At 41.9% G+C, this 13479-nt stretch overlaps 2 protein-coding genes across 2 annotated transcripts in view; one reads left to right on the top strand and one right to left on the bottom strand.

The window, feature by feature from the left end:
• The first annotated feature begins 6449 nt into the window (after window positions 1-6449).
• On the top strand, window positions 6450-9182 carry LOC105279929 (aldose 1-epimerase). The gene is made up of 7 exons (XM_026971268.1): window positions 6450-6547; window positions 6860-6990; window positions 7187-7371; window positions 7454-7627; window positions 8096-8337; window positions 8410-8578; window positions 8864-9182. The coding sequence occupies exons 1-7, from the start codon at window positions 6450-6452 to the stop codon at window positions 9068-9070; spliced, it is 1206 nt and encodes a 401-aa protein (XP_026827069.1). The 3' UTR covers window positions 9071-9182.
• Window positions 9183-9288: 106 nt separating this feature from the next.
• LOC105279814 (fibrillin-2) overlaps window positions 9289-13479 on the bottom strand; it is a 30034-nt gene continuing 25843 nt past the window's right edge. Inside the window, exons 35-41 of the mRNA XM_026971269.1 lie at window positions 13201-13440; window positions 12857-13029; window positions 12473-12667; window positions 12245-12349; window positions 12003-12155; window positions 11725-11934; window positions 9289-10533 (exon numbers count right to left, since the gene is read on the bottom strand). Coding sequence (XP_026827070.1) covers window positions 10315-10533; window positions 11725-11934; window positions 12003-12155; window positions 12245-12349; window positions 12473-12667; window positions 12857-13029; window positions 13201-13440 — 1295 coding nt within the window. The 3' untranslated portion in view covers window positions 9289-10314. The remainder of the gene's footprint in view (window positions 10534-11724; window positions 11935-12002; window positions 12156-12244; window positions 12350-12472; window positions 12668-12856; window positions 13030-13200; window positions 13441-13479) is intronic.

The raw sequence follows: 13479 nt of genomic DNA on the forward strand, positions 1-13479 counted from the left end.
TCCATCTCTTTTTCTCCCGAGCATCTTCCCTCCTTTTCCGTCTTTCACTCTCTCTCTCTTTCTTCCCCTTCTCACTCTCTATCTCTCTTCCTCTCACCCCCGGTCGATCCAACGTGGATACAGGATGTCGACCCGTTGGGGCTGTGGGCGTAGTCCTTACGAGGCGTTTATCCGAAGGTCGACCCATCGGCCGACCCCTCGTGCTCCATTGGTCGCCGGCGTCTTCGTCCTCCGCATGCGTCCCCACCGCGCGACGATATGTACTCCGGACTCTGTAATTATTATTATCGATTACCTCGATACGATGAAGTACAAATAGCGTGTATAGACCGGCCCGTTATTGACTAGCTCCGTTCGAGTATCCGCCGTCGCGCGAGCGAGCACGCGAGAGCGCCCACGCGCGCGCGTATGCAGTCCTACCCCTTCTCACCCCCGTCGAGAGAACGTATCGCGCGATAATTGCGATTATGCTCGCACACTTGTCTTCACTTTCCCGAACGTTTTGTTCCTATCTTGCTTTCTTCCCTCTTTCTCTTTTCCTTTTTAAGTTTCTCTTACCGAGGTCACTCTTAGGTGTCTTCTTACCTGACCTTCTGTAAATTCGAAAGTTCAATCTGTTTCGGCATCCTTTGGACTAATCCTCATCAGGCTGGCCAGATGACTAACCAATCCAAGTGACTAAAAAACAAGTACATATTTATGAAAGAATTGAAATCATTTTTATTTCTTCCTAATGATAGCTTCAGAATCACTGACGCTGGATAAGAGATTCACGTATATTTTCATTATTACTTTTTGTTAACTTTGGTGAAGTTAGGAAAAGTTGGCTCGTCAACTTTTGCTGGTTATAATACAATACTCAATACAATTGCTTGCTTGTATAGCTGAGATCAGATAATATCTTCCAAATACCTAAATAGTGACGTTATATAAATAAATATAATTACATAAAATGAATTATTCTCTAATTCAGATAAATGAAATATGAAATAAATAGTTTTGACTTCATTTAGTTTACTTACGCGAGGAGAAAGAGAGAAAAGGGGGAGAGAGAGAGAGAGAGAGAGAGAGAGGAACGGTCGCTTCCGTGAAACAATGCCGGGCGAAATCTGACGGTTACCCTCCTATGGGAAATCTGCGGACACAATGCAAAAAATCCTCTCGACGACAGGGCACTTGGATTAGAATGAAAAGCGGCGAAAGGAGAGAGCGCTGCCCCCTTTTCCCAATCTCGAATCAACCCCTCTGTCGTCTCGCTCCGGCCCATCCTCCCGTCCTCCCGTAGCTCCCGGAGGACATTCAGTGATGCGAACGAATAGACGCCGTTCGCTTTCGGTGAACACGGGGTATTAGTTGTTTTGTGCTCCCGCGTATTACGATTGCTCTTCCGCGTCTCGTCGCCGATCAAACGCCTCCCGCCTTTCTTGCTTTCTTCCTTTCGTCCGAGATCGCGTCGCCCTCGCAGTTGTCCATGACCATCCAGACATATTTTTGTCTTCCTTGTGGCAGATGAAGTTAATACGAATAATTATTATCAACGAACGAACGAGTTATACGTTACGCGACTGCCTAAAATGTCTAAAATGTCAGCACCAGTGCACGCTAAATCAAATTAAAATAATGAAAAAATTGGAGTAGAAAACTATTTTATATTTATATATATTTTGAGGTAGACCCGTTTCAAGGTTTGCTGTCACGAAATATTTTATTCGATCTCGGCGCGATCGAATAAAAAAGTTCAGAGAAAGCGAGCCCGCGTCAGCTAATAATTTATTATCTCGCCGGGTGCGCCACCCTGAAAAACAAAACCCACCCTCGTCGTGGCGACGACAAAGGTGGCGGAAGGAAAAACGAGGAGCACGTCTCTTCCGTCGCGGAAAAAATCCAGCGACGTGGTCGCCATTCCGTCGGCCTCTCCGCGAATACCTCGCACACGCGCGCGCGAACATATATATTCTTGCCCGCATGTAGTCGGGTGCAAATTGGTATTGAAAAATCTCGAAGTCAATTAAAACTCCGGGCACAAAGGATCCGGCGAGACAAAATACCAATTATCTCATGTCCTCGCCGTCGTCCTCTCCCGTCCTCTCCTTTCCCCGGCCAGGCGCGACCAGGAGGAGAGGGTGTATGGGAGGAGGGGGTCTTCCCTTACAAGAACTCAATTCCATTAGGCATTGAAGTGAGTAAAACGAGGATGGGCATCTATATAACGCACTCGCATCTCGCTTATCTACCTAATAAAGGTTCCTCCACTACTCCCGCCCCCGTCCCTGCTCGCTAGCTTCTTCTACCCCTGTGGCACCCCCGCTAGTATTAAAGCGTGCCCGTGAGGTGTCTGCGAGACAATCCCCCGAGACGACAATGCTTATCCCACGTATGAATGCTTCCTAGGTAATTTAAGTATAGCCCACCCGATATTGTCTCCTCCCTCCCCCTCATCCCCCTCGCACCCTGACGGCTCGCGGGTTTTCGTTCATTGCCCGTCCGTGAGAGAATCCTGTTGTCCTCGCGTTAATGATCGCTCTTACAATTTATCCCAGATCTAAATCCGAAAGCCGCGGGAACACTGAGCGCGGAGTATCCCGGTGTTTAATACGCCTGAAAGTCCTATTATCTGTTCGAGAATCGGAATGCTTCACAAGTTAATAATCTACGGTATCGTGCATCGAATATTTAAATGGATCCAAAGTATCTTAAATAAATCAGAGTCGACCGCAAGACACATGGTATCATCCAGTTCAAATAACGCGCCAACTTTGAAACAGTCATCGTGATCCTACAGAGGAGCCAACGAGTCGATGATCGATGATTCCACGAACTGTGAGACGTATGCTTGGATGGCAATTAGGGTGAAGCTAATGAATAATAATCCTGTCGCGGCACGAGAGATGTAACGCGTCTTTCACGTGTTTTATGTACGCGTGCACATGACGGATCGCACGCGGAGCATGTAATTCGGATGCACGAGATTATCCCACGCAGTCGACGTTCCCGGCGTTGATCCTGCAAATTAAGTCGATTGCTCGACCGACGGGGCGAGATGTCAGGCCGGTAGTAACTGGTGGAAGTTTCGTCCCGTGAGCTCGCAGCAGGTAGAGCGGCCTCATTCAAGCGCTGATTATGGGCGATTGCGAAGGCGTGAGAGTAGACAGGTAAAGCTCCGTCCGCAATAATTGTTTTCTGTGCGTTCAGCATACAATGCTGCTATCTCGAGGTATTAAAGTGTCACGAAATCCTGAAGTAATAAATCTTGAAGTTTCCGATATTGTGGAATTTTTACAAAAAATACACAACTTGAGAAATTCTGAAATTCTGAAAATTTGCAATTTCGAAATTTTTATTTGCTTTCAAATTATAGTAATAATATTATAAAAAATCAATTTTTCCATATTTCTGCTTTATATTTCTTATATTTATGAACAGTTAGATAAAAAAACTTTTCCATTCTTATATATTTAAAAGAAAAATGTTTAATAGAGATTATACCTTACTTTTAATATTGCTACAGTTAACATTAAATTGTGGGCTCTTCGCTCGTTTGTTGCGAACGCAACTTTAAGGGTACGTGAAATAGAGAGGACGGGCGACGAGTTCAGGAAAGCCGTGCGAGAGCACAGGAGCGCAACGAAGAGAGTAAGGGAGGAGAGGAGAGAAATCCGGATCCATCGCGGTGCCACCCCGAAGATCACGCTCGAACGCGTTGCGTAATTAGCGACTGCCTCCCCGGTTTCGTAGGTGGGTTGTATCCAGCAGCGGCAGAAGTCGGGGGCGGAGAGGGGTGGAACGCGGAAAGGGTCGACGAAGTGCAACCCTAGAATCCGTCCGTGCGACTTGCGCTAAAATTCACCTCGTGCGTAGGTACACGTGCACGATCTATGGGGGTGTTTCTTCCATGCGAAAAAGATGAAGTTGCGCGAATTGTAAAAATTCAAAAAATTCTAGATGCATCAGATAACTTTTTCATAAACACGAATTGTATTATTCAATCCTTTCGTAGTAAGGATTGAATAATACAAGTCGATATTAATTAAAATTGACGAACCAAAGAAAGTATAATGTGCATGAATGCGATCTATGTGCTCCAATTTATTTTAAATCCTCCCTTGGGAGACAAAATCGAGCTTGTCCCTTGATGTAATGCCAGTCTCTAACGAAAGCCAAAGGACGGTAACGACGTTTAACGACATAACGTACAGCTATTATCGAAAAATATCGCTCCGACGATCCTTAGAGAGCTTCCGATTTACGCGCACGTCGAGTTAGGGGGTGGATTAGGTTGCCGATCTGATTTCTCCGAGAGGTGAAGGGGTTTTCGCCGAATTATGCGGCTCGTGGCGTCGACACTAATCCTTTTGAAAACACCCTATATAGTACGACTGTATGGGGAAGAAGAAGGAGGAGGAGGTGGTGCAGGCAAGGGGCGCGAGCGTCGTCGAGACGCAATTAATGTGGAAACCAGGCGTGGACGTTGTGGAGGGAGTTTCGAGAAGGGCATCGCTATGCCGTGAGACGTAATGACTAATTGAGATCGGAAAGAGAGAGGCCCGGGTAGGGGGAAGAGGAGAGAAACGGCAGAATAGAAAGGGGGTTAATACGAGGTGCGTGGTCACGGTAAAACGCGCGTTTTCTCTCCTCCCAACGGGGATCCGTAACCCTCCTTCCACCATCTAGGATCTGTGGACAAAGGATCACTCGCTTGCAGGCGTACCAATGGAATTATGGATTCCTCTTCTGCCGGAAGCTTTCGGATTCTGCCACGATTTTCCGTATAATCGATCGGGCAGGATTGTGCTCGCGAGGTGAGCACAAACCGCGAAGATCACCTCACCCGGGGGAGAGGGATTCACGGATGCGTTCTGATGGATGTGTTACTCCTCGTATGTGCGAGAGCTATAAAAAAGAATTAGTATGTAAAAACATAATCAGATTATGACATGAGATTAACAAATCCGTAGTTTTTTCTGTATTATTGTTGTACGATGGAAGAAACGAACGATTGATTAGATTAGAAATTTTATGAAGTGAATAATGCTAGATGCTGGTGCAGCGCAAACTAGCGTTCTTGTGCATCACTGCTGAATCTCTTAATCCTTATCTAATGCTGCGTCTTAAGAAAACGCCATGTCTTATACTTGATTCAACCCAACGATAATAAAGCAAGTGCGTCACTTTGCGCAACAAGCGAGTCGCAAGACTCGCGGTTTTCACGCATTGATCGACGGCTTCGCGCTCCCAAGGAACAAGAACGGGGTTGCCGCAAGACGAATCCGCCCCAACAACCCCTGGCGAATCCGTATCGTCGTCGTCGTCGTCGTCGTCGTTTCCAGCGAGTGTCTCCATTCCGCGCGAGCTCGTCAGAACATTAAGATAATTACTTTCCAGCGGCAGGATGCGGCGTTATTGTCGCGTTACCGCGTCGAGAATGGCATTACCCCATTGTGGCGAAGAAAGCTCGCGCGGGCTCGCTCGCGCCGCGCGAGATGGTGCAAGCGCGCCATTCTGTGTAACTCGCTGTGATAGCGGGGGTGGAAGCGAGCGTTACGCGCGCTTTCGTCGAGGTGCCGGTGCTCCGCTCTCTCATTCGGGGTGTCTTCCGACGAGCGAATGCTCGATGGCAAGGGGAGGATGTGTAGTACCCGGGTTGCCGGTATGCGCTCTCTCTCTCTCTCTCTCTCTCTTTCTCTTTCTCTTGTCGGCGACGCCATTAATGTAATTATTTCCATCGACTGTTCTGAAGCGCAGGATCTCGGCAGCGGGGAGGAGCCGAGACCCTGATCAGAGCCGACCGGGACGGATAAAGGAGCCATGTCCCTCGGGATAATCGAATCGCGACACTGCGACTCGCGATTTTTTTGCGACGCATCAGCTACTGATAATACAAGGGTAGAAAGCGAAGAGAAGGGTTGTCAAGTGTAGAATAGCAACACCTACAATATGTTGAATTAGGGATTGAAACTTTTAGAATATTCATACCTTTGCTAGATAAACATCTGAAGAGAAGAAGTTGCACATAGTGTAAAAGAAAAGTATCAAAAAGTGTTAATATTAAATTAATAAAAGATGTTCTAAAAAATTGATGTTTTTATTCTTCCTTTTGGTTTTATTTTGTATTTTTTACTTTGATTTGTACTTTGTTTAGGACGAAAAGAGAAAAACTTGACTGTATCGTTGAAATATCGACTAAGAGTTAATTTACATGCAGATATTGGGCTTTTCTAAAGCCAACAATGGTGAAATGACTGACTTCAGTTAGTCAAATTAGAGGTTAGACATTTCTTTCGAAATGTCTTCAAATCTTTGCATTATGATTGAGGTTCATTGAATTTTTCTTCTTTTCTGATTATAACAAACGGAAATGTATGAAGAAGCAAGTAAAATGTAGCTTGAAAACATGTGGAAATAATGAATAATATCTAAAGTTTTTAATTCTCGCTTGAGCACATTAAATCATGTCCTTCGGGGACACGTTGATTGAAGAGGATGGCTTCGGATTTGTGCCGAGGTCGCGCAATGCTGCATTCGGGAAATCATGCGAGATTGTCAGAAGGTATTATAAGAAATTTTTAAATTATCGAAATCAAAGTTTTTATCTTGTTGACTATTATCGATTATTTTATTTAGACCGTTATAACTATTGTCAGGGTACAAGTTAAACATTGTATCAAAGATACGATGATGAGAATTCGTTACTATATCGAATTAAAAAGAATTTTTGACAGAAATGCATACAAGTGCTCTCTCTCTCTCTCTCTCTCTCTCTCTCTCTATTCTATATATATACTATATAAAATAATACATTTTAATTATCTCAACTGTTCATAATTGGATTATCATAATTTAGACATTGTGTCATGGATAGGTATACAATGATCAACAAACACCAGGCGATTGTCCGTTTGATATCCTGGGGTGCTAGTATCCAGTCGATCAAGATTCCCAATCGAGATGGCAAACTGGCCGACGTTGTTCTAGGATTCGACGATCTAGATGGTAAATCTTGCTTTATTTTGCAAGTTTGTTGAAATAGGCACTCTCTATCGAAGAGTCAATAAAATCGAGATTTTGCTATGCATCGAGATTTCTTATCGAGAAAGCATCATTATGTTTCTTCTTCTTCTTTAATGAAATACTAGAAACTGTAGCTTGAACATGTTGCAATTTTCATTATTATCGCTGACGTAATCAGGATACTTGAAGAACAGATACATGGGGAGCATCATCGGTCGCGTTGCTGGTCGCATTTCCGGTGGTCTTGACAATGCGGTTGGTCCTTTGTCGATTAACGAGGCCGTCGAAAAGGGTCGCTTGAATAGCAGCACAGTCGCGTTCGACAATATTAATTGGCAGTCGCAGATAGTGAATAATCGAGTGGTAGGATGTAACTTATTTCCTGCAACCGATTGCAAAATTATTAAAATTATTGCTCGTTCTATTCGTTGTGTTCTTTGACGAGGTGATGTCTCATTTGAGCCGGGCCAACAGCGAGGGATACTCCGGTGATGTGTTAACGCAAGTTAATTACACCTGGACAGACGACAATCAGCTTCACATTAACATTCGCGCCACCACCACGATGCCTACCCCCATCAACGTCACTAATTACTGTTTATTTAATCTCGCCGGACATGTAAGATTTAAATGTAAAGCCGCGCTCTCGTCGAGCATAACGAGATTTATCTGGCAGGGATTTAGCAACCCCTGCAAACATTACATTTATTTCTCATACACGTAACAGCTTTCAGTTATTCATATCGCGGCAATGTTGCCTTTTTACTCAGACTGCAAATGTTTAATCGTTCCATTTGCGTAATGAGCTTTCAGAAATATAGCGAATAAATGTTAATTACCTATTCGTTGATTCAGAATTAACTTCAGAAGCTTCTAAAACTTACAAAGTCGTAATTTAAATATAATTTAAATATAATTTCATTTTATTTATCACTTTATTTTTTATATTAAAAGTAATCTTTTAAATTTGGATAGAAAAGAGACATAGGGATTTAAGATTCTGAGAAGAAAATCAGAATTGATATTTTCCGGTTTAGATTATTCGCTTTCGATTTTTCTCAGACAATTTGAGTTATCTTGATCGTAGGGTACAGGCTCTAAAGAGTTGGAACAGCATGTCCTTACGGTGAATGCCGACAGTTGGACCCTTATGGATCTCAGGAACAATTTGCCGACCGGCGTTATATCTCCAGTCGACTGTACAGCATTCGAGCTACGTGTACCGGCACAGTTGAACCGACGCCGATTATATAACATACCGGGTGGCGGTTATGATCACAATCTGTGCATCAATAGCCCCAACTCCTGGTGTTACCGTTTCCACGCTCGGTAATCTTTCAACACATTGTCATACTTTTTAAAAATTTCATTTTATCAATTGATTGATTTTATGCATGGAAGAATTTTGCATCCTCCTTCGGGACGTTTCCTAGAAGTTTACTCGAATCATCCCGGGTTGCAAGTTTATACAGGCAATCAGTTGCCACATCCTGAACGCGTTTATCCTCCTGATCTAAAGAATTGTGATTGGGAAGGTGGAGAGAACGCCAAAATTAATTCTTCAAAATTGGTAAATACAAAATGGGATTTTGAAATTACTAACAATATAATTCCAAAAAAGAAATAAATTTGTTTAAGCTAAATGAAATGAGAGCGTTAATTAAATTGAAGGTTTGCTACTGCAAGCGTTATCGATTTATCGCGGCAAAAATGATCCAATGATTAATATTGATCTCCAACTTTGTTGCATTGCTTCAATACGATAAAATTCTTTAGAGTTTTAAACAGCATCTATTCTTATTTAAAATACAGTTACTTCTAAAATAAATGATTAGGAACATTGCATTTTGAACAGGCAAAAGAAATTCAAAATGCAAGAACGAAGGAAATTTATGGCAAAGGAGGCATCCCCTATCGTTGTTATGGTGGATTTGCTTTATCACCTCAGAATTATCCTGGCACTGTTAACATCGAACATTTTCCATCTTGCATACTATATCCTGGAAAAATTTATGTGCACGACATGAGCTATAAATTTGGAGTGAAGCTTTCCAACAATTAAACTCTTCCTGTTACAATATATTTTTCAAAGACTTTCTTGCGAGAGAGCGTATGTTTTTTTCAAAAGTAAATCTTGTTATTCAAGATTTTTGAAAGATCTAAAAATAAAGATGACATATTTAACTGAGAGTTTATTACAAACACGATAAAAAATATGAAAATGTTGAGAAATTTTGAGTGAATCTCGTATGAAAAACAAACTAACAAGCTTTTAATAAATTGTATTCACATCTTTATTGTACCAGTTCTCTGTTCTTTAGTAATGTACATGATCAAAATCCTTACTAATGTAGATGTCATAAGCAATCGTGTATCAGTGATACATATGTATATATATACGATATTCTCTTTGAAGTCTAAGCGCAAAATGTACGGATTTTGTACATGAATTACACTCGTACCGCTTTTCGTCTCGAACTGTATTTTATAAATTATATAAAGCTACGTTTTTTATCTGCATATGAGTACACACGTGCGTTCGCCTCGCTTAAAACTACAGTTAATCTAGCGTTTGTACATTTCTAGCATATTTTATTCCTCTAATCTAATTATTTTATATTTACGTAACAATTACAGGCAGTAGATCGAGAGGGAACACTTCTGTGTTTTGCGTTATCTTACAACGCACAAATAATTATTATCTAATAATTATTTAGATAATTATTTAGATAATAATTATTTAGAGATTATTAGTGCGTTCCGTGTGTTTATCACTATTAATAGACTAATTTATGAGGGAGTTGATTACACTGACGGCATTTTGGCGTACAGATTATTCCGCGCGACTCAACGTAAAGAAGAAATAAATGTACAAATAAATGCAAACTCGTTAATTGTCGAAAAGGTAAGGCACCCGATAGGCACATTGGCAGTGTAGAAAGATCGAAGATGTTTAAGCTGGCAGTCGTATAAAGAATCGTCATCGCTCGTAAATAGAATATTCATTATCTGGCAGTTAAATGCAATTCATGCGCGGGTGAACACAAAAAGCCGAGGCGCGTTCTTCACCATTCCGTGTTTTACATGTATCGTTGCTTCGCTCAATAGATCCCAAACTGTGCGAAATATCTCGGCCGTTGATTTTTCCATCTTTTCCCGCCTCGTACGTTGGCGTTTCCGGTGCTTTCTTTCTAATACTTCACCGCAGCTCGAAACAATCCCGCGAAATTGACTAAGAGAAAGCGTAACGCAGTGTTGGGCAGTGTCTTCTCACGCGATTCAATTATCCTTGAACTCCCGCCGACTTCATTCCGTGACTATTAGATGGACCGTGAACGTCAGCGGTTTCTCCCATTCTGTCCTCGTGATCGTCGCGTTTCTGGAACGACCGTGAATCACTATGTGAAATTCGCCGGGACTCTTCAGCCGCTGTCGGAAGTGCAAGGCGGAGATACCACGTTCCCGGAGGATCTCAAAGTGATCTCCATCGTTGCCCCGCGCGATGGTGTAATCTATGTCCTCGCCCTGTAAAATGTGATTATTGTTTATCCCGAATCGAGAAATTTAATTATGGCTATTTACTACATCGATTATATACTATTATATACTATTAAGTTTACTACATTGATTATACAGGGTGTAATACGAGCGATGCGAAGCGCGCTGCACTAATATCGATAAGATGTGATTCATAAAGACGATACAATTTACAATTTATTAAATAATTATGATTTATATTTTTGATACGCTTGGAATCTGTCACCACGCAGCATACGATGCTTCGCGAGATCCCGATTTATCTGTGGCGAGCATAATTATTTAATAAATTGTAAATTGTATCGTCTTTATGAATCACATCTTATCGATATTAGTGCAGCGCGCTTCGCATCGCTCGTATTGATTTTCTGTCATCGCGGAGGCGCGCTGCACTTCACGTATGTTTTGACAGTTCCTCGTGTATCGCGATTTCGTGCAACATGATAAGCGATCGGTCCGCCTTTTCTCGTCGATCGTACTGCCGATGTCGCAGAAAGTCGAACGGTAACGCGTGAAAATCTTGGTGTACACGTATGTGGAAGTGCGTTTAACGAGACATACGCGGATAAATGGATCGAACGCGGAGCGAGTGATTTCGCCAGCAAGGTCTTCGGATTTGACCCTGAAGAGTGAACAGTGCTTACAGGAACAGGATACAGTGCTTGCAGGACATTGTGCAGTGAATAGAAACACGCAGTGAACAGCCGCGAAAAATTAATATCAAATTGAAGTGTGCGCGATGCGCGGGGCCCCTTCGACCTACCGTCATTGAACGCGGGAAAATTCTGCACAAGGATAGGATAACTACAACCCTTCGTAGCGCCGAAACTACGCCACCCTCGACATTTTGCAAGAGGAACTATCGTCTCGGAATGACGTCAGGAATCTACCCTGAATCGGTGATTCGGTAAGTCTGGGACACCCTGTATACTATTAAGTGAATTTAGTGGACTCAGATAAGAATATAAAATAATGAATAATAAAAATAAACTAATAAAAATATAAAAGATCAATAATACAAAACTATATTTTTCATAATTTCTGATCTAAGGTAATCTGATTTGAAATATATTCAACTAAATGTCGAACGTCAATGCTCTTAGAGTAAATATTAAAAAATTACACTTCTAGCAAAAAGATACGGTTTATTGAAATCGACTGAAATTTTGCAAAAATTACTTTGATGGCAGATTGTAGCTTGATGATCCGCGTGCGGTGTCTTGTTTGACGCAGATTGATTTTAAGCACGTGCTGCATCCCGTGATGATGCCTCTTTGGTTTAGCGTGTCGACGTTTCTTCCGTATTCCGTGTCTCCTTGTCTTGATCTCTTCGTTCGCCGTGTTCGATCTGTTCTTAGCGCCTCTTCTATGCCGTCCATTTCCGTTCACCTAAAATTGAAAATCTTTGTTATCGCTTTAACTCGCAATGAATTAAAAGTAATATGCAATATACAAACCTTGCATGAGAAGCATCCTTCTGTGGAAATGGTCTTATCATCAGCCGGCGGTATGTGATAAGGATCAGGGTTGATTTGGAAAGTCGGCACATTTCCGATCTCTTCGTCGTAGCGTCCTGGACTCAAAGGATTGATAGTGGACAGACAATGGCCCTGTAATGAAAATTCTTAATTAATAAATATTCTCTTAAATATAGCCGACCATCTGATCTGATTTATTTCGATACGATTCGAGAACGGACCTGTCCTATTCGTTGATAACCGGTGGGACAGCCACAGATGAATCCGTTGGCTCCGTTAGGGGTGCAGCCGAAGGAGCAAGGACTACCAAAGCATCCGGCACTCACCTGCGCAAATTGTTAAATAAAATATGTTGCTTCTTTTCTAACGTTGACAGTTATAAGATGTATAATATTTTGTGAAAAGTAATGTGAGAAATTTACGAGAAGATAATGGAATTCGAACGTTACCTGTACGCAAATTGCCAAATTGTTATCGAACTGATAGCCATCCGGACAGCCGCATTTGTAACTGCCAATCGTGTTGATGCAAGTACTGTCGCCACATGGTGATGTGTTGCACTCATTCTCGTCTATGCACTGATTGTAGTAGAGATGTTGAACGAAGCCGTCTGGGCATCCGCAGCGGTAACTGCCCATGAAATTCTGCAAAATCAATCAATAGTGACAGATTCCAATTAAATAACAGATTACATTTTTCTAAAGAGAATGAGAGAGATATTTGATCATGAAAATTATATATAATTTTCTTGATAAATACCTTATTGTTATTATGTAAATTTATGTAATTATGTAGTTATGATATAATTCAATCTGTAAAAAAGTTGGATCTACCTGGCAACCATGCTCGCAAGTGCTGTCGTCGGCACACTCATTGTGATCCGTACAAAATCGTCCGGTGTGGTCCAACTTGAAGCCTCTAGGACAGATGCATTGAAAGCTGCCCAAGGTGTTAATACATTTGCCAGGTTTCGGGCAGATGCCTGGTTGAATGCATTCATTTATATCTGGAAAAAGTTACATTATAAGGAATAAATCGTGAAATATTAACTAGACAGACATTTTAGAGATAAAATAAGAAAATATTTTATCTATATAAAAATTTTGTTTAATGATGTGTTTATTATCTTCTCTTAAGTCGTAAAGAAGAATTAAGAAATAATTAAGAGGTACGATACCGTAACACGCGTCTCCCTGCTGGGTATAGCCTTCCTGGCAGCCGCAGGTGTAGCTTCCCGGCGTATTTATGCAATTCTGCTGGCACAAGTGATTCCCGGTCGCGCATTCATCCAGATCTCTACAGCTAATACCATCAGGATTCAATATGAAACCCGATGGACACGAGCAGCTAAAGCTGCCTTCGGTATTCTGGCAGTTGTACTTGCACGGTTTCGGCGTCAACTCGCACTCGTTGATATCTGCAATTTCAATTCCGCACACGTTCATAATTATGAGTT

This window comes from Ooceraea biroi, chromosome 7, assembly GCF_003672135.1.
Source record: "Ooceraea biroi isolate clonal line C1 chromosome 7, Obir_v5.4, whole genome shotgun sequence".
Classification (NCBI taxonomy): Eukaryota; Metazoa; Arthropoda; class Insecta; order Hymenoptera; family Formicidae; genus Ooceraea; species Ooceraea biroi.